This window comes from Acomys minous, assembly GCF_964271855.1.
Source record: "Acomys minous genome assembly, chromosome: 15".
NCBI lineage: Eukaryota > Metazoa > Chordata > Mammalia > Rodentia > Muridae > Acomys > Acomys minous.
The window spans coordinates 95518474-95545270 of record NC_140497.1 but is presented as its reverse complement, the minus strand read 5'-3'; the positions used below and the strand labels follow the sequence as shown (position 1 = coordinate 95545270).

The following is a 26797-nucleotide window of genomic DNA, read 5'->3' as shown; positions in this document are numbered from 1 at the left end:
TGTATTAATTGGTGTGCTTTATATACTTGATCAATTGATTTGATTTATTTGTACTGGTTTAAGTGCCTGCTTGTTGAGAGCCTCCCAGGCGCAGACCAGTGTGCTTCTGAGCTGAGGAAGGGCCTTTCGAGAGAGACACTCTGGAAGGATTCTTGTAAATGAACTTAGGTGTTATCAAAGTACTTACTGGGCATGAGGAGTGGCGAGGCAGCTGGGAGCACCGGCTGCCTTCCAGAGGACCCATTGTTTGACTCTCAGCTCCCACACACATGATGGCTTGCAGCCATCTGTGGCTCCAGCTTGGGGACCCTATACCCTTCTCTGGTCTCCACGGACACCACGCATGTGCATATGGAGCTCATAAAGGCAGGCAGAACATCCATCACTGCACATACATCTTTTTTTTAGAAGTGTATTAATTTTAACTCAAATAATATTCCAACCTCTGCAGAAATTGTTGACATTTATTAAATCTGTTAGTAAAGGTGTAAATTTGATTGGCTCAACTTAATTTAGAGCAGCGGTGCTCAGCCTTCCTAGTGCTGTGTGCAACCCTTAACACAGCTCCTCACGTTGTGCTGCCCAACCACAACATGATCCCCGTTGCTAATGCACAGCTGTGACTCTGCGACTGTATGAGTTGCAGTGTAAATGCCTGATGTGCAGCGCGGTCCTAGCTGCTGCTGTGAAAGACTGTTGGAACCCCAGAGTGCTCTTGGCCCACTGGCTGAGAACCGCCGGTGTAGCTGGTCAAACAGGTGCTCTGTGTGCTGTACGGGCAGGTTCATTCTGGCATTGCCGGCTTTATATGAGTTGGTTATAAGTAGAATTAGCTATATTAAGAGAACTATTTTTATCTGCTTCTTTTGCAGGTTTTGTGGCCTGGTCTTTAGGGGACCACTGTCTGTGCAGGAAGACTGGATTAAGCACTTACAGCGACACATTGTAAACGCTAATCTTCCACGGACTGGAGCTGGCATGGTGGAAGTCTCATCACTACTTAAAAAGCCTGCCTCTATTACAGAAACTTCATTTTCCTTACTAATGGCAGAAGCAGCATCATAGAACAAGGAATCCTTTTAAATAGCAAATTTAATTGGGTGTAAACTTAAAAACTTTTTTTTGTAAGCCACATGAAAGTATCCATTTATAAATACTAAAGTAGGAAAACCGGAGGAGCATGAATCGTGACAGGAGAGCAGGCTAGCCCTTCAGACAGTGAGCAGCCTCTCTATTTCATATAGGGTGGGAATGTGTCCTTAGGGGCCACTATGTCGTTGGTTGAGCTGACTCAGCCAAAGGTCTCACATCTTAGAGCCACTTGTAAAGTGTTGCACATGGGTCCTTACAGGTGTGCTGAGAAGCCATGTTCTGCGGTGTTATCATGATCAAGGCTCTGGTTTTCCCCACACTTACATAGAAAAATAAGATACTATATTTTGTTGGTATGTATGTAGTGTTTTGTATAATGCCAGGAACGGCTAACTAAATTTACTCAACTTAGGGCATTAAAGATCATGTACTTCATAGTTTGAGACTGTTCACCCAAATAGGGCAGAGTACTATTCTATCTAGATGTGTGTTTTGTTTTGTTTTGTTTTTTTAAATCACATGGAACGGTTTTGTTTTGTTTTGTTTTTTATACTAAAAAGTTGGAGGGCGATTTGTTTAAACAAGTATTTCTAAAGAAATATGTACATAGCCCTGGAGATTATCCGTGCTAAGGAAGTACTCTGTGCTCCAGTTGCTTCTCTCAGACACTGAAGCGGTGCGTCCAGCTACCTCCTACTTTGTCAACAAAGATGCTAGTTACCCTTCCCATTTTTGTATCATAATAGATTTTTAAAAATCTAATGTTCTTTATTGCAAGACATACTTTTGTTAACAGATTTGTTTCTTTGTAACATTTTACGTACAGTTTGCCATGCTTACAGGACAGGGTTGTCTCTTTATTTAACATTGTAGAAATGTAATTAATATACAAGGCTCACTACACAAGTTAGAATAGGCTTTCTCGTTTATATTATCTTCCAAATTTGATCAGTTAACAGAACTATTAATACACAAAATATTTCTACATATGATGAGAATGTTTACAATTTTAGAACTTGTTTGGATGTGGTTATATGTATGAAAATTGTGTAACACTATGCTCATGCTAAGAACCGACATAATGGAATTACTGAAATAAATGTGCTGTGAGGAATGGGACGTACGGTGCGGTGTCTTGGTCATGGTGACTGTGACGATCTTTTAAACACTTTCCCAAAACAACTTAGTCCTTTAGCCCAGGGTCCGCGTCCTTCACAAACAGCAGTTTTTATGCAAGCACCATCCCACAGCATTTCATGCAGTTGCTAATGGAGCTGAGCCAAGGATATGCATTGACACTCACCGTCATTTGTAAATAAAGCTACAAACAGTTACACGATGGAGTATTTTGGTAGAGTATACACATACCTCACTGCCAGTGAAATTACTTTCCTATGGTATATCTCCTTACCAGAAATCGCTAAATAAAAAGACTTGGAGAATTGCAGTGCCTCTAATGTGAAGCATTTCTTACTTTTTATCATGGGAAATAGTCCATGAGGTTGTTTCACTTATTTGCATGGTTTATATTTACTTACCAAGGTACTGTTGTTTTCTAGATACACTACATTGGTCAATATTATTGTATCTAAAAAAAAAATAACTTTCTCTGTTATGGTTATTGAACCTTTTAATTTGGGGCTATTTAATGTGTGAAGTCAAGAGGTTGGACTGTTTTATCCCAGCCAAGGGTCTCCTGGACCGTAAAGTGTGAGATAATGGAAAAGGACTTTTGAACTCCCTGAGAAGACACTTGGCACCTGTCTGAAGCGATGGTGTGTACCTAAAGCATCACATTTTGTCACTTTTGACTGAGAATCTACCAAGTCCGTGTTAATACTGATTACCTCCTCCTTCAGATCTTCCATTGACTTTCCGTGTGTGTGTGTGTGTGTGTGTGTGTGTGTGTGTGTGTGTGTGTGTGTGTGTGTGTGTGTGTGTGTGTAATATATTCTGTTTGTTCGTTTGATGGAGAGGGTTTCAAATGATTTCCCTGGACTGGCCTCAGACTCAAAATCCTCCATCTTAGCCTCTGGCCTGCCTGAGACTACACACAAGTGTGTAGCACTGTGCCTAACTCAATATAGTTTTTGAAATGGAACCATATGCTATCAAAGCAAGTAGAATTTGGAAGTTTAGGGAAGAAAAATGACAGAATTCCTAATGAGAAGTCTTGGGAACTTAAGGCCTCTTAGATTTAGTTATGATTTTTTTTTTTCTTACCATGGCAGCTATCAAAATGAGGGACTGCGGGTAGAAAGAGTGTAAACACCTATTTCAGAATTAAACAGAGGACCTTCCAGCATAGTATAGAATTGTGTCATTTGCAAATGAGGATATGTGGACTTTCTTTTCCTTTTGTTCCCTCCCTCCCTCCCTCCTTTCCTTCCTTCTGTCCAGAGAGCACAGCACACATGGCATTAGAGGGTGCTTCGTAGAGTTGCTTCTCCTCTTGCACCATTTGGTTCAGAGGTCAGACTCGGGTTGTCTGCCTTGTTGGAAGTGCCCTCCGCTGAGCCATCTCTCACCCCACCCCCCACCCCCATGTAGCAAGTTCCCTCCGCTGAGCCTCTCTCACTCCCCCATGTAGCAAGTGCCCTCTGCTGAGCCATCTCTCACCCCACCCCCACCCCCATGTAGCAAGTTCCCTCCACTGAGCCTCTCACTCCCCCATGTAGCAAGTGCCCTCCGCTGAGCCATCTCTCACCCCCCCCCCATGTAGCAAGTGCCCTCCGCTGAGCCATCTCTCACCCCCCCCATGTAGCAAGTGCCCTCCGCTGAGCCATCTCTCACCCCCCCATGTAGCAAGTGCCCTCCGCTGAGCCATCTCTCACCCCCCCCATGTAGCAAGTGCCCTCCGCTGAGCCATCTCTCACCCCCCCCCATGTAGCAAGTGCCCTCCGCTGAGCCATCTCTCACCCCCCCATGTAGCAAGTGCCCTCCGCTGAGCCATCTCTCACCCCCCCCCATGTAGCAAGTGCCCTCTGCTGAGCCTCTCTCACCCCCTCCCCCATTCTTGATGTTGTTTTATTGCTGTAGCCAAGATTTTGAACCTTCTGTTGGATAAGAACGATGCATATGGCCACATTTGCCTCCTGGTTCAGAAGGACATACTTTGATCTTTTCAGTATGTATTTATAATGTTGGGCATAAGTATGTAAGCACCCTTCGTTATGTTCCTTCTGTGCCTGGTTTATTGATCAAGAAAGGGTCTTGAACCCCGGCAAAGGCCGTTTTCTCCAACTGTGATAGCTGCCTTTAAGTCTCTGTTGTAGTAAACAGCCGTCGACTTGCTTATGTTGTACCAGCCTTGATGCACACCTGGGATGGGGTCAAGCTGGTCAGGGCGTGTGCCTGCTCTTCCTGATGTGCTCTTGAGTACCCAACGGCTTGCATGGGCTCTATTGAGACTTGTTTCTTCCTGTGATAGCTATCTTGAGTGTCAGCTGTACACGCCTGTAAAAAGGGAGCTTCAGGTGAGGAACTGCCCACATCAGCTTGGCCCGTGGGCTTGTCAGTGGGGCACTTTCTTGATTGCTGATTGTTAGAGCGAGGTCCCAGCCCACTGTGGGTAGTACCACCCCTAAACAGGTGGGCCCCACGCTGCTCAAGAAAGCTGGGGAAAGCAATCCCGGAATGGCAGTGTTCCTCTGCCTCCTGGGTCAGCTCCTGCGGTGGTAACGTGAGAGTTGGGAAGATGGAAAACATTTTTCTCCTCAAGTTGCTTTTGGCCATGGTGCTTACCACAGCAACGAAAGGAAACTAACATGCCCTTACATTTATCGGAGAGATGGACGTGTCCTTCCTGCTCTGCTCTCAGGACGGGCTTACTACTGGTTCCCCTTCCGTTCTGTAGGCTGCACTGAGACTAGCAAGCAGCGAGCCACGGTGGGCCCTGGGCTTCCTTACGGCCAGGCTGTGGCGCTGCCTCTGCCCTGATGCACACTGTGGGGCTGAGTTGCTCACGTCTGATCTGACGCTGCCTCTGCCCTGATGTGCACTGTGGGGCTGAGTTGCTCACGTCTGATCTGACGCTGCCTCTGCCTGATGCACATTGTGGGGCTGAGTTGCTCACGTCTGATCTGACGCTGCTGTCTTAAGTGTGTCTAGAAGGTGATCCTTTTTTTTTTTTTACCCCCCTGCATTTTTCTAATTTTTGACATTTGCTTTAAAAGTCTTCCGTACTCTTCTTCCCTCTGGATTTCGCTGGAGTTTGTTTTAACAGCCCGTTTTTTATCTCTTACTATTTTAGGTCCTCTCTCTTCCTTAGTTTAGGTGGGGATTTTTCAGTTGGTCTTGTCTTTTTAGTAAATGGACTTTTTGCTTGTTTGATACAGGGTGTCCTCATTTTAACCTATTAGTTTCTGACCTGCTTTTTACTCTTTCTGGCCACCTGCTTCTTTGGAGGTTACTTGTTCTTGTTTTCTAGGACCTACCTTGCCCGAAGGTAGGTTCTTTACTTAAGTTTTTTTTTTTTAAATATAAGTACTTAGTTATTAATTTTTTCTTAGAATTGACCTAGCTGTGTCCTAAGTTTTAGCAGATTGTGCTTTCATTTTCATTTGATTCTAAGATTTTTTTTTAAACAACTTCCTTGCTTGCTTCATTGACTCACTGATCAATTAAAAGTGAATTGTTGAAGGGCTGGAGAGATGGCTTGATGAAAACATGTAGAAGACCTGATTTCAGTTCCCAGTGCCCGCATCGCCTGCCTCACGACCACCTCAGACCAGCGCCCGCATCGCCTGCCTCACGACCACCTCAGACCAGCGCCCGCATCGCCTGCCTCACGACCACCTCAGACCAGCGCCCGCATCGCCTGCCTCGAGACCACCTTAGACCAGCGCCCGCATCGCCTGCCTCGCGACCACCTTAGCTCCAGCTGCAGAAGAGATGAATGCATCTGGCCTCAGAGGCACCTGCACTCATGTACAATTACCCACACAAAGGCGTGCATAGATGCACATATTTTTAAAAATGTTTTCTAAAGGAGTATATTGAGTTTCCCAAGCATTTGTGTGGTTTTACTTCCTATTGGTTTCTGCTTTATACCATCATGATCTGCTAAGAAAATAGGAATAATTTTGGTTGCTGTTTTGTGACTTAGAATGTGGTCCTATGGCTGCTAAGAAAAATGTACTCCATATCTCTTTGGTCTCTCGTGTAGTTTAACCCTGAAGCTCCTTTGTTGGTTTTTAGTTTAGATGATCTGTCTAATGGTGAACATAGTGCACTAAGTCATCCACTGTCTTATTTTCTTTTTGGTTTTTCGAGACAGGGTTTCTCTGTTTAGCCCTGGCTGTCCTGGACTCACTTTGTAGACCAGGTTGACCTCGATCCGCCTGCCTCCGCCTCCCGAGTGCTGGGATTACAGGCGTGCACCCCCACCGCCCGGCTTGTCTTACTTTCTTTTTTTTTTTTTTTTTTTTTTTTTTTTTTTTTGGTTTTTTTGAGACAAGGTTTCTCTGTGTAGCCTTGGCTGTCCTAGACTCGCTTTGTAGACCAGGCTGGCCTCGAACTCACAGCGATCCGCCTGCCTCTGCCTCCCGAGTGCTGGGATTAAAGGCGTGCGCCACCACGCCCGGCTCTTGTCTTACTTTCTTATTGATGGACTTTGGAAGTCACTGACTCTTCAGGGCTTCTGGCATCACGGGGTTGCCCATGAGGGGGTGCCTCCCTGGGTGAAGTCTTCTGGATCTGCACAATAGTTTCTATTGGTCAGACAATCTAGCAGTGTAGAGAGACACAGGGCATGCCTTTTTAAACCCCAGCGACACACCTCCTCACCCTTCCCAAACGGTTCCACTCCCTGGTGACTGAATACTCAAACCTGAGCCTGTGGGCCCATCCTCCCTCAGACCCCCACACCCAGCTATTACTGTTTGAGGACCCGTCAGACCCTTCAAGCCACTAACGTTTGTCTTATCAAAGTGTAAGCTTTCGGTGCGTATGGTGTGTGAGTTCTCTTTGTTCTCCTGACATTTTTTAAAGTCGTCTTTATTAAACACGAATAGCGATATCAGCTTATTTTTAGCTTCTGTTCCCTTCATTGACTTTTATTCTCAGGATGCGTATCTGTCGGTTGTGTTTTCTTGGAGAGAGCAGATTCGTTAGGTTTCACTTTTTAAAGACATTTTTCTAATTAACGTTATGGGGTGGAGGCAGTGTGTGCTACAGCATCCATGGTAAAGAGGAGAACTTCTGTAGGTCAGGTCTCCGTCATGTGGGCTCCAGGGTCCTAACTCAGCTCATCCCGCTGGGCAGCCATAGAGCCGGCTCACTGGTCACTGACTCACTTTAATCCGGTCAGCTCATCTGTGTCTCTTGCTAATTTTTTTTTCTGAGTGCGTCCATTAATGCCGTTCCTTTCCCGCCTGTTAGTGCGCGGAGCGTGCGGTCTGCTGTGCTGGGGATGATAGGGTTCTTGTAGCTCTCCTCCAAGGGACTTAGGCTTTGATGTGATTGCAGCTACCTTCTATGTATATATGGTCCCGCAGCAAAGGGCGCCTGCAGTACTGGCTTGGTGTTTGTCGGCTGTCTTCGTTTGTACCTGTCTTGCAGTGACTTTGTCTCTCTGTCCATTCTAAGAGCTAGCTTTGCCGGATGTGGCAATTTTTGTTGGTCACTATTTCCTTCATGGCTTGAAATAGATCGTTCCTAGGTTTGCTGGCTCTTAGGACTGCTAGTAAGAGGTGTGTTGCTAAATGATGTTTTTGCCTTGTAGGTTGACGCAGTCAGTATTGGACAGACTGCTCTGGCCAAGTCTGTTTGGCAATCTAGACGCCTCTTGCGCCTGCTGTTATTTCAATGGATGTTCTGTCCCTTGACTTTTCCTGGAATACCTTTTTATGCTCCGGTGCTTTCATCCATGTGAACAGTGTGTCTTGACCATAACCACCCAGCTCCACCAGGCAGTCCCAGTTCCCTCCTGTCACCTTGTGTCCGGTCCCGGGAAATGGGAGCCTTCTGGTTTTCGTTGCCTTGGAGACTTCCGTCTTTCCTAAATGCTGACTTTTGAGCCTACAATAGACAAGACAAGAGGACATCTGCCAGGTCTGCCTCCACCTGAGTGCTTTGGGGGGGGGTTCCCCCTCTGATTGCTGTGTTTAGCTTGGCAGTCTGTGAGGGGGCAGCTCCTCCCCCAGCTCTTACCCCTGCTTTGGCCAATGTTGGGATGAAGCTTCCTGTTTGATTGGGAGAGAGAACCAGGAAGGAGTTCACGCAGGCCCCAGCAACCCAGGAAGACCTTGTCTCAAAAACACGTGCCCAACCTCCTGTGTTTTTGCCTTTACAGATGGTTTATACATTTAAACGCTATTTCTTAAGCTTTTAAGGTCACACTTTGGAAGGTTTTGTTTTGTTTTCTTGTTGATGAGTTCAACAATTAGCAAATACTAGAGGAGCTTTGCAGTGTAATTTACTCTCATTTACAATGAAGCATTTTACAGATATGTTAAGCCATATTTACTAAGGCATTCGGTCCCTTTTTCAAGAACTCTAGCTCCCTGATTTAAAAGCATCACAAGTACATAAATGCTTCTTATAAATATAATAAACTCAATGTGTTTAACCTTGAATTCTTGAAAGGATTTCAATGTGTCATATCTGACTTAGTAAAGTATCTACTTTGTAATCACAGCTCAGGGTTCACTACTGGTTGTAAGTTGTGTTCAAAGGTTAATGTTAGTGTAACACCCCAGATATCTTAAATAGTACAAAGTACCCACAATGTTAAAGTGTACCCCAGTTGTTTCACTGTGATGTGGAGTCTGGAAACATTGGTGTTCCACAAAATAATTTAAATGCTGACGAAGTGTATATGGTGGAAATGGGCTAAGAGCCAAGACCAGCTTCCTGCACCCACATGGCACCTCATAACCATCCGTAACTCCAGCACAGCCTCTCTGGCCTCCACGGCACACACGGTGCACACACATGCGTGCAGGAAAAATACATATTTTAAAAATATTTTTTAAAATGCTATTTTAAAAATCTTTTTTAAAACGCTAAAGTAGAGGGGTAGAACGTTGCCATGGCCATGGGGCCATTGTGTCTTATCTTGTTAATCTTTGCGTCAATTATCTTTGACCTTTGATGATGCTTTTATTTACAATTCTTTTTTAAAGATTTGTTGTTGTTGTTGGTGGTGGTGGTGGTGGTTGGTCGGGAGGGGGAGGTGTGCTGTGCGCATGTGAATGCAGGTGTCTGGGGAAGCCAGAGTCCCCTGGTCCCCTGGAGCTGGCTTAGAGGTGGGTTTTAAGTTGCCTTTGAAGAGCAGCACGCGCTCATACCTGCTGAGCCATCTCTCACTCCATGCAGTTCTTGTTTGTTGTGGTTTGGCTGGGGGCTTTGTTTTGTTTTGTTGGTCTCTGTGTAGACCAGGCTGAGGTAGAACTCAGAGATCTGCCTGTCTCTACCTCCCGAGTGCTGGGTGCCACCGCCACCGGCTTAACTCTTGAGTAATCTGTTTCCTGGGTATGGGATTGTACATTGGCTGTCAGCATGCACTCTATGTTGAACTTGCTACAGCACCATTTCCCACCTGCCTTTTCCAAGACAGCTGATGCTCATTTTGAAATAAGCTGTAAGTCCAGGCATGGTGGCCCATGTGTTTGATCCCAGTGCTGGGAAGGCAGAGGCAAGGATTCTCGGTGAGGCCATCCTGGTCTACATAGCAAGCCTACATAGAGAACCCCTGTCTCAAAAAACCCAAAAATAAAAACAACAAAACAAAGCAAAATCTTGTCTAAATTTCCTGACCACCTCTAAGATACTGTTAATTGTTTCACTTTCCTATAATATATGTATGTGGGGATTTTTTTTTTTTAAGTTTGAGATTTCTTTTAAAGTCTGGAAGTTTCCTGTCATTAAACTTTTTGGTGTTCTTTCTTGCTCTTTTGAGGTTTCAGTTAAGCACATGCTAAGTCCTCACTGTGCATAACCTCTTGTTTTTTTTATTGTATATGCATCTTTGTGTGACACACTGGGAACACCAAGGACAGCCTACAGAAATCTGTTTTCTTACGTGTGGGCCCAGCTCCCTTTACCCACTTAGCTGCATTTTTGTCGTTTTTCTCTCTCGGCCTCCTGTTGACCCACCCGCCGCTGTCTCTTAACTTCGTAATGTTACTCACGTTTAGAGCTTCTGTTGGTTCTCTCTTCAGATAGACTTTACTGTCTTAGGTACCTCTCACCATCACCTTCCCCTTCCCCCTCCCCCTCATCTCCCCCCCCCAAAAAACCCCAGAAACCTTTGGGTCAGATAAGTCTTGAGTCTAAAATAATTGTGAATCAGGCTCTTTTGTTAGTTGCCCTTTTTAGCCTCTTGTCCAGGCTGCGTGCTCTGTGCTGTGGGGTCTTGTCTGTGCCGGATGCTTGCCTAGATGCCAGGTGCTGTGCCGGATGCTTGCCTAGATGCCAGGTGCTGTGCCAGATGCTTGCCTAGATGCCAGGTGCTGTGCCGGATGCTTGCCTAGATGCCCGGCATCGGGCTGGAATCCTTGCCTAGGTGCCGAGCACCATGTTTGAAAACTATTTAACTCTCTTTCAACTCAAGATAACATCGTTTAGAGAAAGATTTATTTGTATGTTTGAATGTTTCCCCCACAGGGTGTGTGTGTGTGTGTGTGTGTGTGTGTGTGTGTGTGTGTGTGTGTCCCCACATGTGTGTGCCTGGGTGGCACATCCCCTGTGGCTGGAGTTAGGAGTGGTTGTGACCCACCATGTCAGCACTGGGAACTAATACGTGAAGCTCCTGCAAGAACGGTGCGGGCACTGACCACTGAGCCATTTTTCTGATCCTCCCGCCCCCAGGAGCATCTTAGCCTAAGATTTGTATTCACTTCTGCTAAGTGTTTGGGGTGCTGCTGCTTTGTAATGCTTTAACTCAAGTTATGTTTTGAGCTTATTTGGCCCAAGCAGATGGCTCAGAGGCAGGCAGGAAGATCTCTGTTCCAGGACCCGGCTCACTCACCCACGCTGTAGGCAGGAAGATCTGTGTCGTAGGACCTGGCTCACTTACAGGAAGATCTGTGTCGTAGGACCTGGTTCACTCACGCACCCCGTGGTTTTGATTGGTACCTTGCGATCATCCGGATGCAACCTAGTTTCAGAGCTCGCTTCCACCTCAGCCCTTAACCGGAGAAAAAGCAAAGGTTTCGCTACAGGTGGCTTGGTTGGTTTCTCTTCTTTAGATTTTGGTTCAATATTTCTTGTTTTTAGTGCTTATGTGAAGTTTTTGTTTATTAACCCAGTTTTTTTTTTTAATCTTTATTTTTGTTTCTGTGCACTTGAGAGTGGGTGCCCTTAAAGACCAGAGGAGGCTGTGGGAGTCTCTGGAGCTGGAGTTACAAGTACTTAAATGTTCTGGGAACTGGTCAGGTCCTGTGGAAGAACCAGTGCTCCTAACGGACATGCTGTCTCTCCAGACCCTATTAACCCAGTGTTTTAAGAAGTCCTTATGGGGGCTGGAGAGATGGCTCAGAGGTTAAGAGCACTGTCTGTTCTTCCAAAGGTCCTGAATTCAGTTCCCAGCAACCACATGGTGGCTCACAACCATCTATAATGAGATCTGGTGTCCTCTTCTGGCATGCAGGCTGAATACTGTATAAATAATAAACAATTTTTAAAATCCTTATACATTTGGGGGTCATTGTATGCTTTTTCACTTCCATTCTCTTCAGAGATCTCTGGTATATAGTTTGGAACTAGTAAAACATTTGCTCAACGATAAAGCAAATGAGATATTTAAAGGCAAATTTAAAGAACTTTAAAATTCATTTCTCCTTGTTCTGCCTTTGGCAGGTGGCTGTGCCACACCCCGAGGACACACGGGGAGGGATGATGTAATTTGGGTGAAGTTACAGTCTTGCCTAGGAGCCTGGTGGGCTAAAAATGAAATCAATGCTTAACTATAGTGATAAACGAAACAACAACCCTTCTAATAAATCTCCGTCTGCAGTGTCGTCAGGTGGATATGCACAGGAAACAAGGCCCCAGGTATTTACTAGGAATCAAAAAAGGCCAGAAAAGATGAAAGTTGAGCTGATGAATAAAATATCAATGGCATGTTTTCTTGGAAAACTAACAAAAGTAGATTTTAAGAAAAAAGTTTAGTGAGCCACAACTGTAGGAGGGAGTTCACGGGTGAGAACCAAATCCTCAGGTAGGCAGTGACCCCCTCACTGCGAACTGTCAGTGTGCATAATGCCAAATGGCACAGCGTCTTTTGAGGCAAGCCAAACTTAGTTTACCACAAACTCAGACAAACTGACGTATAGATCGAATTTATCCATAAACATAAAACATAAAAATTTCAAGGAAATGTAACTCAAGCTCATGGAGAAATTTAGAGACATGGGCAAATTAAAGAAAACCCACATGGCGGTCTCATCAAGGGGAAGCAGCGCTTGCTCAAGTCCCGTGTAGATTCTTCACCACAAAAAGCAAAAGCTTTCTCCAGTAAGAACCGTGGTGACACAAAGTTCTGCCTGTGGCAGTCAGAGGCAGAGAGCAGCAGAGCTGTCCCCTTGATAACGTACGCACAAGACAAGGAAACGGAAAACTATAAACCAGCAGGCGCACGTCACAGTTTTCCAGGTGATACGGCTGACAGCAAATTCCAAGGAAATTAAGTGAAAGAAATGCAAGAGTTCGGCAAGATAAAAGACAGAAACAGACACATGCTGGCACACAAAGGATAGTTCTACATCCTAGCAGTAAAAATATGTGTGTTTTATTTGTGATTTGTGTCGTGCATAGTCAAGATTTAAGTGAAGCCATTAAATTACCAGTATTGTGCCTACAATTTTGCTTTCCCTCTTATATTCTGAAAGATTGGCTAGGACCCCAGTATTAGTGCAATTGACCAGCTTTTCCCCATGCCCAGCTTTGCTCTTTATATTTTAAATAGAAAGTTCATAACTACTTAATGTACTCAGTGGATTGTTTGGTGTTTCAGATACCAAAAGAAAAAGCTGCCTTTTCCTCCCTCCTGTCCTCGTCATTGTTTTGAGCAGGTTCTTTATTCCTGGCTGGTCAGGAACTTGCTATTTAGACCAGGCTCTGCTCGCCCCATGACTGCTGGGACTCAACACTTAACCACGTGGACCAGGCTCTGCTCGCCCCCGTGAGTGCTGGGAATCAACACTTGACCACGGCAGGGTGAAACCCTACATCAGTGTCCTTTCCATTTCTCCAGCATTTCTGTCTGCTTCATTTCTCGTTTCCTTTTGCTTCAAGGTGAAGAACTGGGTGCCTGAGTTGGAGACTCTTGCAGGCACCCTCCCTCAGGCTGTGTGGGTGCTGTGCATTGCCAGCCGGGCATTTTTCTTTAATTGACTGCCTCCTGGGTGTACACACGATTTCTTTTTGTCCCTAGCATTCAGGGACTTGACCAAACTTACTCTCTCTCTCCCTCCCTTCCTCCCACAGCCCACCTTTCTCTGGGTGTGTGTGCGTGTATGTGTCTGTGTGTATATGTGTGTGTGTGTGTGGTGTGTGTGGTGTGTATGTGTCTGTGGTGTGTGTGTGTGTCTGTGTGTATATCTGTGTATATGGTGTATGTGTGTCTGTGTGTGTGTGTCTGTGTGTGGTGTGTGTGTGTCTGTGTGTATGTCTGTGTGTATATGGTGTGTGTGTCTGTGTGTGTCTGTGTGTGGTGTGTATGTGTCTGTGTGTAGTGTGTGTGTGTGTCTGTGTGTATGTCTGTGTGTATATGGTGTCTGTGTGTGGTGTGTGTGTGTCTCTGTGTGTGTCTGTGTGTGGTGTGTGTGTGTGTGTGTGTGTGTGTGTATGTGGTATGTGTGTGTGTCTGTGTGTGGTGTCTATGTGTGTGTATGTGTGTGTGTATGTGTGTCTGGGTGTGTCCTAGCCTGAAGTTGAATGAGCAGACTCAAACTGTTCTCAATTCAGGTAAAAATGTCTCCCTTTACCTAGTGAATAACTTTCCCGCACTTGTTCCCCCTTCCCCTTCCAATACTCTCATCTGTTTATCAATTTTTAAAATCTCTCCTTGTTGGTTCTACTTTGCACTTGAGATGGTGTCCTGCTGATGGCAGGAAGATGGCGGGATAGTGGCTGTGGTGCTGATGCTGATGTGTCCAAAGTCTGTGGATGTGGTTGCTGGGAGAAAGCCTGCCAGGAGAGGAAGACCACTCAACCCGGTGTCATCCTTGGCTGATAGGCTTGTGTCGCTCCTGGGCTGGCCAGACAGCCCGAAACCCACGCCGCTGTGAGCTTCCCTCAGACTGTGACTGCACAGCATGTCCCCTTTCCTGCCTTTCCCAAAACTAGGCCATTACAACAGCATCAGGGGTGTTTAGAATGGCTTCTGAAAAGCAAGGTATCTTTTCACCAAACTGAGGCCTAATCGTACTTATGTTTAATTATAATTGGTTTATATAACAAGTTTTGGGGCATGGTACTTGTGGAAGAGGTGCAGAGCTCATGTTGGCAAAAATAAAGAGCAGAGCTATGAGCACATTGTAATCGCCGCACGGAGAGTGGCAGGTAGACGAAGCCATAAACAAAAGAGTCTCAGTGTGATTCAGACACCATGACTGAGTTGCAGCCAGTGTCAGTCTGGTCACCGAGTTGAATGCAACATCATCCTCTATGAAAATGTATTCCAGCAAAAGACTACTGTGGCCACCATCTGTCCCCTGATTCAAGGGGCACATCTTGCCGAGTGGCCTGTACCCCAGTGGGACTCATCTTCCCCTCATTACAGGGTCTGACTGTCACCCTAGTTTTGTGGAGACTTTGTTAGGGGAATTACTAAAACAACACTGACAAAGACTTCTGGCAGCCCTAACGCCCACTGGTCTTACACGTGCTTTAAAAATGTGTCCTTCATGAGGCATAATGTAAAGAGCGCTGTTTAGTAAAACTGTTTTAGACCAGGCGTCTGACACTCTACACATCGGAGCTTAAGCAGAAAACTCCAGAATCACTTTTTGGTTCACCCTGACAACTTCGGGAGAACAGTGACATGACTGTCCCAAACACCTTCATTCGCACTTTTATTGCAGCACTTTCAGCCGGCCTCAGGTGTCTCTCACAGTGAAGGCTACAGGACCCAGTCTCTCAGGCCCTGAGATGGATCTTCTGGCTTTCCTTGTACATTTCAGAAGCAACAGTATGATTTGCTGCATGGAAAGTAACGTTCCTTTGGCCTTTCCCCCTGTCAGACAGCTGAGTATCTCACTGACCGCTGGAAGGATGACGCTACGTTGCCTCTGTTACTTAGGAAGCACCCCAAGTCTACAGATTCCCAGTCAGCCCTTAGAAGGCCTTGTGATGGTCAGCAGTGCTCCTCCACCCCATTGTGGGGCAAGAGTGACCAGCTTCTTGTAGAAGGGCCGTATAACACTGGAGCCGCGCTGCAATTAACAGAAGCAAAGGAAAATATAAACCGTATTTTGTAAGCACGTCAGACTCAAAGAAAGTTGTCATGAGAGGCAAAGAACCAGATGAGAAAACAACCATTAATGATGCTCGGTGTCGTTTACTTCGTATGCATGGCTGATGAGGGCACAGCAGCGGTGGAGCCCCTGACTGATGAAGTAAGTAGGCTGGTACCCAGGAGGAAGCCTTCAGGAGCTGGGCTGCTTTTGGAGCTACAGCCACGGATAACTTGCCTCATGTACTGTGCTGACAGAACTGACCCACAAACCTGGAGCCACAAGATAAAGCTGATGAGGTGAGTGGAGACGGCAGGAGAGGGTCTCCGTACGATGTCATCTCTTGGCCTTGGAAAACCACTGACATTGGTGTGGGGAGCAGAAGTTCAAGTGCAGTGGGCTGGGTGGTAGCAACTTTGAATAAAGCCTTGGCCAGATGAGTACTAGCCTCTGGACTTCTGCTGTGAGCGTAAACCAACCCCTCTCACCCCCTGCTCAGTTACAGATATGAAGGGCGTGGTAAGAGGACGGGGCCCAGCTGGTCACTGGCCTCCCCCGAGTTCCAAACAGTAAGATCTGGATGCGTGCTTAGTACCAGGGATTTGGGCCAAGAATGAGAGTGAGTGACTAAGGTTTCTATCAAAACCTTTTTTGAAAAACACTCAGTCTGTCAGAGTCTTTCTTTGGCTGGGAACCCTGTAGCAGGACAAGTCACACAGGAACTAGAAAGTCTGTGGCATGGACCGTCAGTACAGACGCCAAAAGAGAGCGAAGGCAGGGGACCTTAGCTAAGCAGCTTCCCGGGAAAGTGCTTTTAGAGAGCACCCGAAGCTTAACTTTTGGCTTTCTTGGTTGCCACAGTTTTGAATTAAATCTAGTCCTCCCTGGGATCTCCTCTCTGTACAGCGCTGAGCTGCCTCCAGTGGAATATTTCTAAGCAAACACTTGACATCAATAGAATCTGGTTTTGAGAATTGCTGCTTCCCTCCTCTTCTATGTATGTTCCCTACGCCCTCGCAAATCTGCGGCTTGTTAACTTTTCATAAGTGTTACATGTGAGTATAAAAACGTGAACACCTGCTGAGTGTTGCCCATTTGAGTATATGTTAGGGATGATCACCACCTAGTATTGGGTAACTAAGGGGGGGACTCATCCCTGAGGAGATCTGAGTCTCCCCCTCTCAGCAGTCAGCAATTAATTGCCGGTATCTCTTCCCTCCACCCATGCTGGCGTGTCGACTGGTTGTGTCCTGTTTTGGGCAGCTGTGTCATCAGTTTTCATGGGCGCAGTCCTCTCCCTGTTTGTGACATTGTTGTGCAGAAGGCATCCGATCCTCTGCCTCTTTCCACAGTCTTTCCACGGGGTTCTCTGAGCCTTGGGTGTAGGGATTGTGTTGTGGATGTGCCCACTGGGCATGCTCTAGGATTTAGCCAGTTAACTGGCCAGCTCTGCTGTTCAGTGGTGGTCTCCGCCTTCTGTGTAAAGGGTTAATGGAGGCTGAGAGAAGGCTTAGCTACCAGCCTTGTTTCTCTTTACTGGATTCCCCTGGGCTGTATACCTTTCACAGAATGCCCACTGACTCAGTAAAAAATCACAGTCCTGAGCACTAAGACCTGTGAGTATTAGAGCCAGGGGTGTAGCTTTGAGGGCTTGGGTTTCCTCAAGACGTTGGATCCCGAGAGCTGGGATGCCCAAGAGGGGCAAGTTTCTGCTGCTGTGGATCCAGGAAGGTATTTGTGTTGTGTTAGGTTAGAAATTTTGGGTGTCATGAAAGCAATTTATTGCCCCCTTCTACCTTAAGAATCAATAATTAGAGACTTCCGAGAGTATCCGGGGCCGGCCCTGTGCAGTGATGTGCTGGTAAATAGTAAATGTGTGGATTCCCATCTGCTCTGGTTACAGGTTCCTGCTTTGTAGCATGTGTCAGTTTCAGTGGTGTACATTGTCCCATTGGGAAGTTGTGCAGGCTGGCCTCTTGTGTGTCCACTGGTGTCAGCAGCTGCTGCTCTTGTCCACACCAAGTGGCCTCTCCTGTCCACACCAAGTGGCCTCCGCACATGTGACAAAGCTGCAAATGCAAGCTAGAAGCCTGACTCCTGTGGGTCCTGACGTCCTACGAGCTCTGTTGTGGGGTGAGCATTTGTGGTAATGTCACCCAATCTTTACCGTGTCTGACTGAGGAAAATGAAACCGCTGCACTTTACAAATCAAAAGATCTGGTGCTTACAGGCAGTAAGCAAAGGAGGCTGAGGCAGGGGGATCACCTGAATCTACAATATGAGGCCTGTTTATGCAACATAGGGAGACCCCCATTTCAAAACCACAAAGCTTGGAAGGACGGATCTTTACATGCTGGTCCACGTACAGTTTTGCTGTTAGGCTTGGGTGATTTTACTCTCTCTCTCTGGCTCTCCTCGGCGCCAAGGGTTGTATTGACAACCCCGGTGTCTCTGCAGCACTTGTCCTCTCTTGAGCCTTAGTGGATATTGTTACGAGGAGTTCTATCAAGCCAAGCTATGGGCTGGAGAGATGGCTCAGTGGTTGAGAGTGCTTACTGCTTCTGCAGAGTCCTCGAGGTCAGTTCTTAAACACACACCACGTTACCTCCCTGAGGGTATCCCACAACAAGCAGTTTCCCTCAATTCTAGAACACAAGGTCAGGTGGGCCACTGCCAGGAAAAATAATTGTAGGTATATAATTTCCAAATGTGATACAGCCAAATTCAGAGCTGTAACTCTGCTTCTAATATCCCAGGTTTTACAAATAGAGGCCGTAGCTGGGTGTAGAACTACCAGGTGGTGCTATGTGCATTTCTTATTTTAGTTCACAAAAAAATGTTCTTTCTCTGTCTCTCTGTCCCTCTGTCTCTCTCTGTCTCTGTCTCTGTCTCTGTCTCTCTCTCTCTCTCTCTCTCTCTCTCTCTCTCTGTGTGTGTGTGTGTGTGTGTGTGTGTGTGTGTGTGTAGAGGCCCGCCTTATTGAGGCAGGGCCGCTCATTCAACCTGGAACCTGCCAACGCCGGCTAGTGTGGCCAGCCAGCTTGCTCTGAGGGCGAATGATGGATAAAGTCATTGTTTGCTTGGCAAGTGTCATCTGCAGCACGGCTGGGTTATCCAAGAGACTGAAGGACTCGTTAAGTTGACATGGTCTAGTAATCATCACTCCCTTGTTTTGATGAAGTCTTTGACTATAGCACCTTCAGGGAGGAAGGGTTAATTCTGCCTCAGGGTTTGAAGGGCAGCAGGACTGTGAGGGAAGTTGGTCACATGTCCAGAGTCAGGAAGCCATGGGAAGCGAATGCTTGTGCTGAGCTTACTTCTCCTTTTTGTTCAGAACTGGATCAGCCTCTCTGGGATCATCCAGAGGTGGGTTTTCACGTCACTCTAAATCCAGGCAGGCTGCTGCTGAAGACTAGCCACCCAGGAGGAAAGCCACAGACGACACATCAGGAGGTAAGTAGAAAAAGAACGCTAAAGTGTGTGCTTCCACCAAATCAAGGAGTGGGTGAAGAAAAGTACTTCGTCAAGTACAAAGGGCCAGGTAAGCCCGGGGCTTACAGGGTGTGGTGCGCACTCCTTTAATGCCAAAGTCGAGAGCCAGAAGCTAGTGGGTCTGTAAAGCTGAGGCCAGCCAGCGTTACAGAGACAGTAAGACCCTGCTTCTCAAAATAACAACAACAACAACAAAACCACCACAGGCTGGAGAGGCGGAGAGCACTAGTTGCTCTTGCAGAGGGCCCAGGTTTGCTTCCCAGCATGCACTTGGTTCCCAGCATGCACATGGTGGCTCTCTACCACCTTAATTCCAGCTCCAGGGGATGCAGTGGCCTCTGCAGACTTCTGCGAGCACCAGGCACACACATGGTATTCACATAAAAATGCAGGCAACTCTCTCTCTCTCTCTCTCTCTCTCTCTCTCTCTCTCTCTCTCTCTCTCTCTCGTGTGTGTGTGTGTGTGTGTGTGTGTGTGTGTGTGAGAGAGAGAGAGAGAGAGAGAGGGAGGGGGGAGGGAGAGGCTAGTGCTATCTGTGGAGGTTTCTTTTTTTAAAAATGAGAAAAAATTACCATGTAACTCCACTATATAACCCTGGGCATATGGCTGAAGGATCCTGTAGTCTGCTATAGATACAGCTGCATGCCCACGTTTATCTATGCTTATTTAATTCCATTTCCTGTTGCTATGTTCAAATATCCTGAGGAAAAGCAAGTTAAGGGAGAAAGTGATCATTTTAGCTCACAGTTCCAGATTATAGTTCACGCAGTAGAGAACTCAGAGTAACAAGGCTGTGAGAGGACATCACACCCACAGCCACAAACAAAGAGGAACGGGCTGATGCCACGCGTGCTTGTGACCGCTTGCTTTCCCCAGTCTTCCACAATTCAGGGTCCGCTGCGTGGGGGACGGGGCTTCCCACCCTGGGCAGGTCTTCCTGCTTCGGTTAGCGTGGTCCATGTGGTCTCCACGGATTCGCCCACGGGCAAACTTGATCTAGGAAGTTCCACGCTGAGATTCTCTGATTTTACGTTTGTGTCAACAGTCTCAGCTAAACATCACCTGGCTGTTTTCACAGTAGCAAGAAAGTGAAATCAGCCTGATGCTCACCAAGGGATGAGTGGACACTGAAGACACAGCACACGTGTGCAATGGAATCTTATTCAGCTGTAAAGAAATGAAATTATTAAAACATGGGGCTAGTGCATGGAACGGAAAAACTGTATTTTAAGAAAGGTAATGTGTGCTCAGAAATACAAGTGCTAATGTCCAAGCTTCTAACTGTTAAATACCCAGGTGGGAGAAAACACGTATAGAGGCCAGAAAACTGGAAGAGGTCCATGAGATGGGAGAAAAGAGACTGTAGGGAGGGAGGGAGAAGACAGCAAAGCAGGGGAGGGGGCCTGGAGATGAGAGCGTAAGGCAGGAAGCGGAGCAGGGAGAGGTGAGGAGAGTCAGCTAAGATGAGATAGATACAAAAGCCTGTTTAAAACCAGTTACTTTATAAGATAGTTTTAAATATATGAATAAATGAATTAAGAGTTCTAAGCCAAGTTTGGTAACATGCTTCTGTAATCTCAGCACAGTGAAGGCAGAGTCAGGAGGAGGGCTGGAATCAGAAGCCAGCATCGGTGACATAGTGACGCCCTGTCCCAAAGAAGAAGGAAGAGGGGGAAGAGGAAGAAAGAAAGAAAGAAAGAAAGAAAGAAAGAAAGAAAGAAAGAAAGAAAGAAAGAAAGAGACGACAGGTAGGGAGGAAGAAAACTGGACAGTCTTAGAGACAGTCACATATTTTTAAATGACGTGAATCCAGAATGATAAAGAACTCTTACAACTAACTGAAAAATAGTGTTTAATTAAAATGTGCAAAAATGTGAATAGCTACTTTACCGGAGAACACTCAACGGGGCCAATTGTCATGTGGAAAATAACAGTATCAGTCGTCAGGGAAATGCAAATTAAAACTACCGTCTTGTTCCAATTACCCAGTGTCATGTGACAAGCCAGCCCCTAAGGACCACCCCACCTCTGCTTCACTTGGCACCATTACATCATTTATTTGCTCAGAATAGAGACTGCCATAGTGTTTGCATGTAACATATGTGCATCATCCTGTATACTTTTTTTGTTTGTTTGTTTTTGAGATTGGGTCTCCTGTAAGCCAGTCTGGCTTCAAAGTCACTGTGTAGGTAATGATGACTCAGAACTTGTGATCCGTCTCCTCCGATATCCAGGGGCTGGTACTGTAGACCCGTGCCATGCCACCACACCCAGGGTACGGAGTGCTAAGGACAGACCCAGCGGCTTCACAGATGCTAAGTCCCAGCCCCTCCTGTGTACAGTCACCACAGACACAACGTCCTTTCAGATGTTTTTTTTTTTTTAAACCTCAGTTGATTGAATCCAAGATGCATAAACCCGGCTACAAAGGGTCAGCTGTTTGTCACTTAACTGCTAAATATTGGGACAGTTACAAAATGTCCTAGATTTCTTATTTTACTCAAGAAAGTTACTTTGTATGGTTTCACTCTATTCGCATGTATTGAGGTGTGCTTTATGCTCTAGCAGGCAGACCCTCATGGCGGGTGGGTGCTCTGTGTGACCCTCATGGCGGGTGGGTGCTCTGTGTGACCCTCATGGCGGGTGGGTGCTCTGTGTGACCCTCATGGCGGGTGGGTGCTCTGTGTGACCCTCATGGCGGGTGGGTGCTCTGTGTGACCCTCATGGCGGGTGGGTGCTCTGTGTGACCCTCATGGTGCGAGGGTGCTCTGTGTGACCCTCATGGTGCGAGGGTGTTCTGTGTGACCCTCATGGCGAGAGGGTATTCTCTGTGACCCTCATGGCGAGAGGGTGTTCTGTGTGACCCTCATGGCGAGAGGGTATTCTCTGTGACCCTCATGGCGAGAGGGTGCTCTGTGTGACCCTCATGGCTCGTGGGTGTTCTGTGTGACCCTCATGGTGCGAGGGTTTTCTGTGTGACCTTGAAAGCCTTGCAGCTGCTGTTGTTGGGCGTAGTGTCCTGTGAATGCCCGTGTGCCAAGCTTCATTCCCTCAGCATTCTGAATGGCTTGGCAAGGCCAACTTGGGAGAGGGTATTAAGTCTCTAATTAAACCCCTCAATGTTCTGTTTTTCTTTAGTTGTAGCAGTTGTTGCACAGTGTAGTTTGAAACTCTAATTTTGATACACACCTGTAAAATCTTTCTGGTGAACAGAGCCTTTATTATTATGCAGACATTGTTCTTTTACTGTGACAGTCGTGCTTGTCTGAGTTTATTTCAGTCTGACATTAATCTGCTAACTCCACTTGCCACACAGCTGCGGTCGATATGATCTAACTTTCCCATCTTTTAGTCTAAAGCAGTGACCTTCAACCTGTGGGCTGAGACCCACTTGGGGTCAAGTGTCCCTTTCACAGGGGTTCCCTAAGACCGTCTGCATATCAGGTAGTTAACCTGTGACAGTAGCAAGATTACAGTTGTGAAGTAAAACACAAAAAGCTCTATGGTCGGGGGTCACCAGACCGTGAGGAACTGCTGCAGCAAAGGATCACAGATTTAGGAAACTCTTGCTGAGCCTGTTGGCGCCTTTATATTTAAATTGTCTTGATCCTTGATTCACATTTTAGTACGCTTTGGTTGTCTATTGCTAAGTGATAAACTACTCAGAACCTTATAGCCTTAAAACAACCGTCTGTCTCTTAAGAGCCTTTTTATTGTTTGTTTAGTTTTGTTTGTTTTGAGACAGGGTCTTTCTACATGGCCCTGGCTATGCTGGAATTGGCCTCTAACTCACAAGTGCTGGGGCTAAAGGCATGTGCCACCACATCCGGCGTTATCTCTTAGGACTCTTTGGTCAACAAAAGCAGGTCTGGTCTTTTACTGTGGCTTTCACTGTCTATAACAGAGATGGGAAGTCCAATCAGGTCTCAAGGCTGTCACTGGTGCCTCAGTGCTTCTCCATGTGGCCCAGGCTTGCTTATCACATGGTGTCCTGAATTTCTTAGTGGCTTCAATGAGCCACTGTGACTCACACAGTATTCTGAATTCATGGGCCCCGTTTTCTTCCTTGTTAACAGAGCCCCCCCATGTCCCCCATGGTAGGTGATCTTTAGGCGTGGCGTTCCCTGTAGAGGCTGCATGTATCTCCAGAGGATTCACAATAACCAAGTCAGACACACAAAACCAAGAATTTTCCTTCTGCCGGAAACTACTTTAGGCGTAGACTTGAGGCACAGCTGCAGATAACAGCTGGGAGTAAAGTCAGGAGGGATTCTTGAAAAGAGTTTCTAAAGACTTAAGGAAAAAGGGTGCCCATCAAAAGACTGCGCCTGAATGCATTTGCGTGCATGTGAAATTGCCAAAGAGCAAATGCAACAGAAATAAGTACTTTAAAAAGGTCTTTCCTGCTTTGGATCCTACTGTCTACACTTTGTACGGCCCCACAGAGCTGCAGAGCCTGGATCATGTGGCTCCGATCTCCGACCTACTGTCATAAGCTACAACGCAGCACTGGACCACCGTGAGCTCTTTTTCACTGAGTACCGTATGGTTTCTAAACATAATGGATGCTGCTGAATTTGTCTTTAGCCTGCCCTAACTTCCTTTTAGGCCGCCACCTCTTATGTCTTTACAGAGCGACAGGCAGTGAGCAGTGTTGGCTTGGGTGGTGCTGGAGGCCCAAGTGTAACCTAGGGAGAAGCAATCACAGGCCATACAGAGACCTTAGGGGAGGGAGTGAAGGCAGCAGAGCCTTGTGAATCAGGCCCTGCCACAGGCAGGCTCATCACCCCGAGGTCTGTGTTTTCTGGCTTCCCTGCTGAGACTTCTGTCTCCAGCCTGCTTTGAGCACACAGCCAGGGAGGCCAGTCTGCTTACCTCTGCATGTTCTGATCTGCTCCCCGAGAACCGTCTCACAGTGTCTGAGTCTGATCAGAACCGCGGGACGATTGTCTCCTTGCGACAAGCGATTGTGAACTAAGTGCACTGGGTCAGCACTGAAGACCAGTAGCTTCTCCTCTCTCTCTCTCTGTCAAGGGAGCTCTGTTGACAGAGGCCCTTAATGCACTGTCTAGCCGTGAGAACTCAGCATAAAAGAAGGAGTTTTCTCCATTTTCCTACTGGGAAAAACTGCTAATTTGGCTTGAAAGAAAAAAACTCTTCCAAATGCACAGAGCAGTGTTTGATGGAATTTTTTTAACTCTATTTTTTTTTTTAATTTTTAAAGATTGATTTACTTAATTTTATGCGCATGAGCATTTTGCTTGAATGCGTGTCTGTGTGCTGTGTGCATGCCTGGTGCCTGAGGGGTCAGAGGAGGGCGTGGGGTCCTGTGGAACTGAGGGTACAGATGGTCGTGAGTCACCGCGCTGGGAAGTGAACAAGGAGCCTCTTGAAGAACAAGTGCTCTTCACAGCTGAAGCATCTTTCCAGCCCCTGTTTGATGTTTTTTTTTTTTAATGATGAAAGAAGGAAGTTTTGAAAATCAAAACTAAATGGTGGTTTCCCATGCCCCGTACAAAGCACCTAAATGCACTTTTTTTCAAGAAGGCCTTTCTACCTCAAGCAAATCAACAAAGGCAAGCAAAGCAACAGTTCTGTCACGATTTCACACATCAGGACCATTAGAGAGGTGATATGTTTTGTGTTTCTCTCAACTCTTCGTTTCTTCCTGTGTCAGGTTTGTAACAAATGGTGGGGGGGGGGGGCTGGTGGCGTAGTTCATTTGTAAGATGCCCACCTAGCGGGGGCCCTGGGTTCTACACGAGCACTGCTGGTTCCTTTACTAAGTATCCTATAAGGTTTCGGCCCAGCTGCTTAACCGCTAACCCCCTTTTGACAATGTGTCCGTAGGCCTTGGGCGGGCGCTCTGCTGGGCTAATAGGGATCACCTAAGGAAACCACGGGGGGAAATGGGCCGCTTCTTCCTGGCGCTCTGTGAGGTTTTGAAACACCATTGTCAGAAAAATTCCAGGCAACTCTGAAACTTTTCCCCCTGGGTTATCAAGAGCCTGAGACAATTGATGACATTACATCGGCCGTTCATTTGAGATTTGTGGAACCCACGAAAATCAATAGTTTTCCATTATCAGGTCCAGCTGGGTCACTGGTCTGCCAATGAGCTGTTACAATTGCTGTGCAGGGGTGAGCCTGACCAGTCAATTGCTGCTGACAGGAGGAAAACATGCTGACAGGCACCGGGACAAGTCAGAACACAGATTTGCACTTCACCCTGCCATCTGAGGAGATTCAGAGCAAGGCCATTTTCAAGACAGAGGGCATACTCCTTGGGAGGTCCGGGGCAGGCTGAACCCTCTGGTTTCATCCCACAAGCACCTAAGGGCCTGGCCTGGCTCTGGCAAACAGCTTCTATAGTGACTTCCCTGTAGTCTGTCCCTGTGCCAGCGGGTGAGGGGACTGGCCAGAGCTGTCCCTAAGCGGACTTACGGTGTCCAGAGCAGGGCCGGTGGGAGGAACCTGCCACTGCTGCTGCAGATGAACTGGACATATTTTCAGAATATAAACACCCGAAAGGAGTAGGCAAGAGGAGTGGCTTAGTGGGTACAGGAAGTGCTTACTGTGCAAGCCTGAGGCCACAAGCTACAGCGCTGCAGTGAACAGCCAGGCATGGGGGTGCACACCTGCCAGGCATGGGGTGCACACCTGCCAAGCATAGGAGTGCACACCTGCCAGGCGTGGGGGTGCACACCTGCCAGGCATGGGGGTGCACACCTGCCAGGTGTGGGGTGCACACCTGCCAGGCATAGGGGTGCACACCTGCCAGGCATGGGGGTGCACACCTGCCAGGCATAGGGGTGCACACCTGCCAGGCATAGGGGTGCACACCTGCCAGGCATAGGGGTGCACACCTGCCAGGCATGGGGGTGCACACCTGCCAGGCATAGGGGTGCACACCTGCCAGGCATAGGGGTGCACACCTGCCAGGCATGGGGGTGCACACCTGCAGTTCTAGTGAGTGCTGGAGAGGCAAAGACAGCAGTGCCCTGGGAACTCACTGGCCAGCTTTGCTGTCTGTCTGTCTGCCCCTCTCTCTTTCTTGATAAAGATTGATTTACTTTTATTGCATGTGCCTGTGTGTTCCGCCTCATGTGTGCATAGACTGAAGAAGCCCAGGAAGTGGTGGTAGAGCCTCTAGAACTGAAGGTCCAGATGCTTGTGAGCGGCCGTGTAGGCGCTGGGAGCCAAATGTGGGTCCTCTGCGAGAGCAGCCAGGGCTCTTAACCACTGAGCCATCTCTCCAGCCCCAAGCTATTCTTCTTAAAGATTCATTTATTAAATATTACATGTTCTGCCTGCATGTGTGCCTGCACAGCAGAAGAGGGCACCAGATCTCATTACAGATGGTTGTGAGCCACCATGTGGTTGCTTGGAATTGAACTCATGACCTCTGGAAGAGCAGCCAGAGCTCTTAACCACTGAGCCATCTCTCCAGCCCCAAGCTATTCTTGATGAATCCAAAATCGCCAGGTTCAATATGAGACCTTGTCTCAAAAAATAGGGTGGAGAGTGACAGAAGACCCCCAAAGGCTGGCTTCCACATGCGCATGTACATGTGTGCACACACGAATACATACACAAGCGCACACCACACGCATACACATAATGTATTTAAAATGTAAAAGAGGGAGAAAACGGGGCAGTCTGGCCAACCTGATTAAATATGATGCAAAGGAGTTACGGATTGAGGACAGCGGGTCCCCTAGCGTGCCGCACAGGGTCACTACCTTGTTGAATAATATGATGTCATCACACTTTGGTCTCAGTGTGACATTAACCAAACTAAGCCACCCTG

The 26797-nt window shown here is 47.0% G+C and overlaps 1 protein-coding gene across 15 annotated transcripts in view; it reads left to right on the top strand.

The window, feature by feature from the left end:
* The window catches only part of ZNF644 (zinc finger protein 644), an 88853-nt gene extending 86642 nt beyond the window's left edge, over positions 1-2211 (top strand). For all 15 annotated transcript variants that reach the window (XM_084759799.1, XM_084759802.1, XM_084759803.1 and 12 more), the window contains one exon: positions 873-2211. In XM_084759799.1, the coding sequence (XP_084615925.1) occupies positions 873-1065 (193 nt within the window). In that variant the 3' untranslated portion in view covers positions 1066-2211. The remainder of the gene's footprint in view (positions 1-872) is intronic.
* Positions 2212-26797: the final 24586 nt, after the last annotated feature.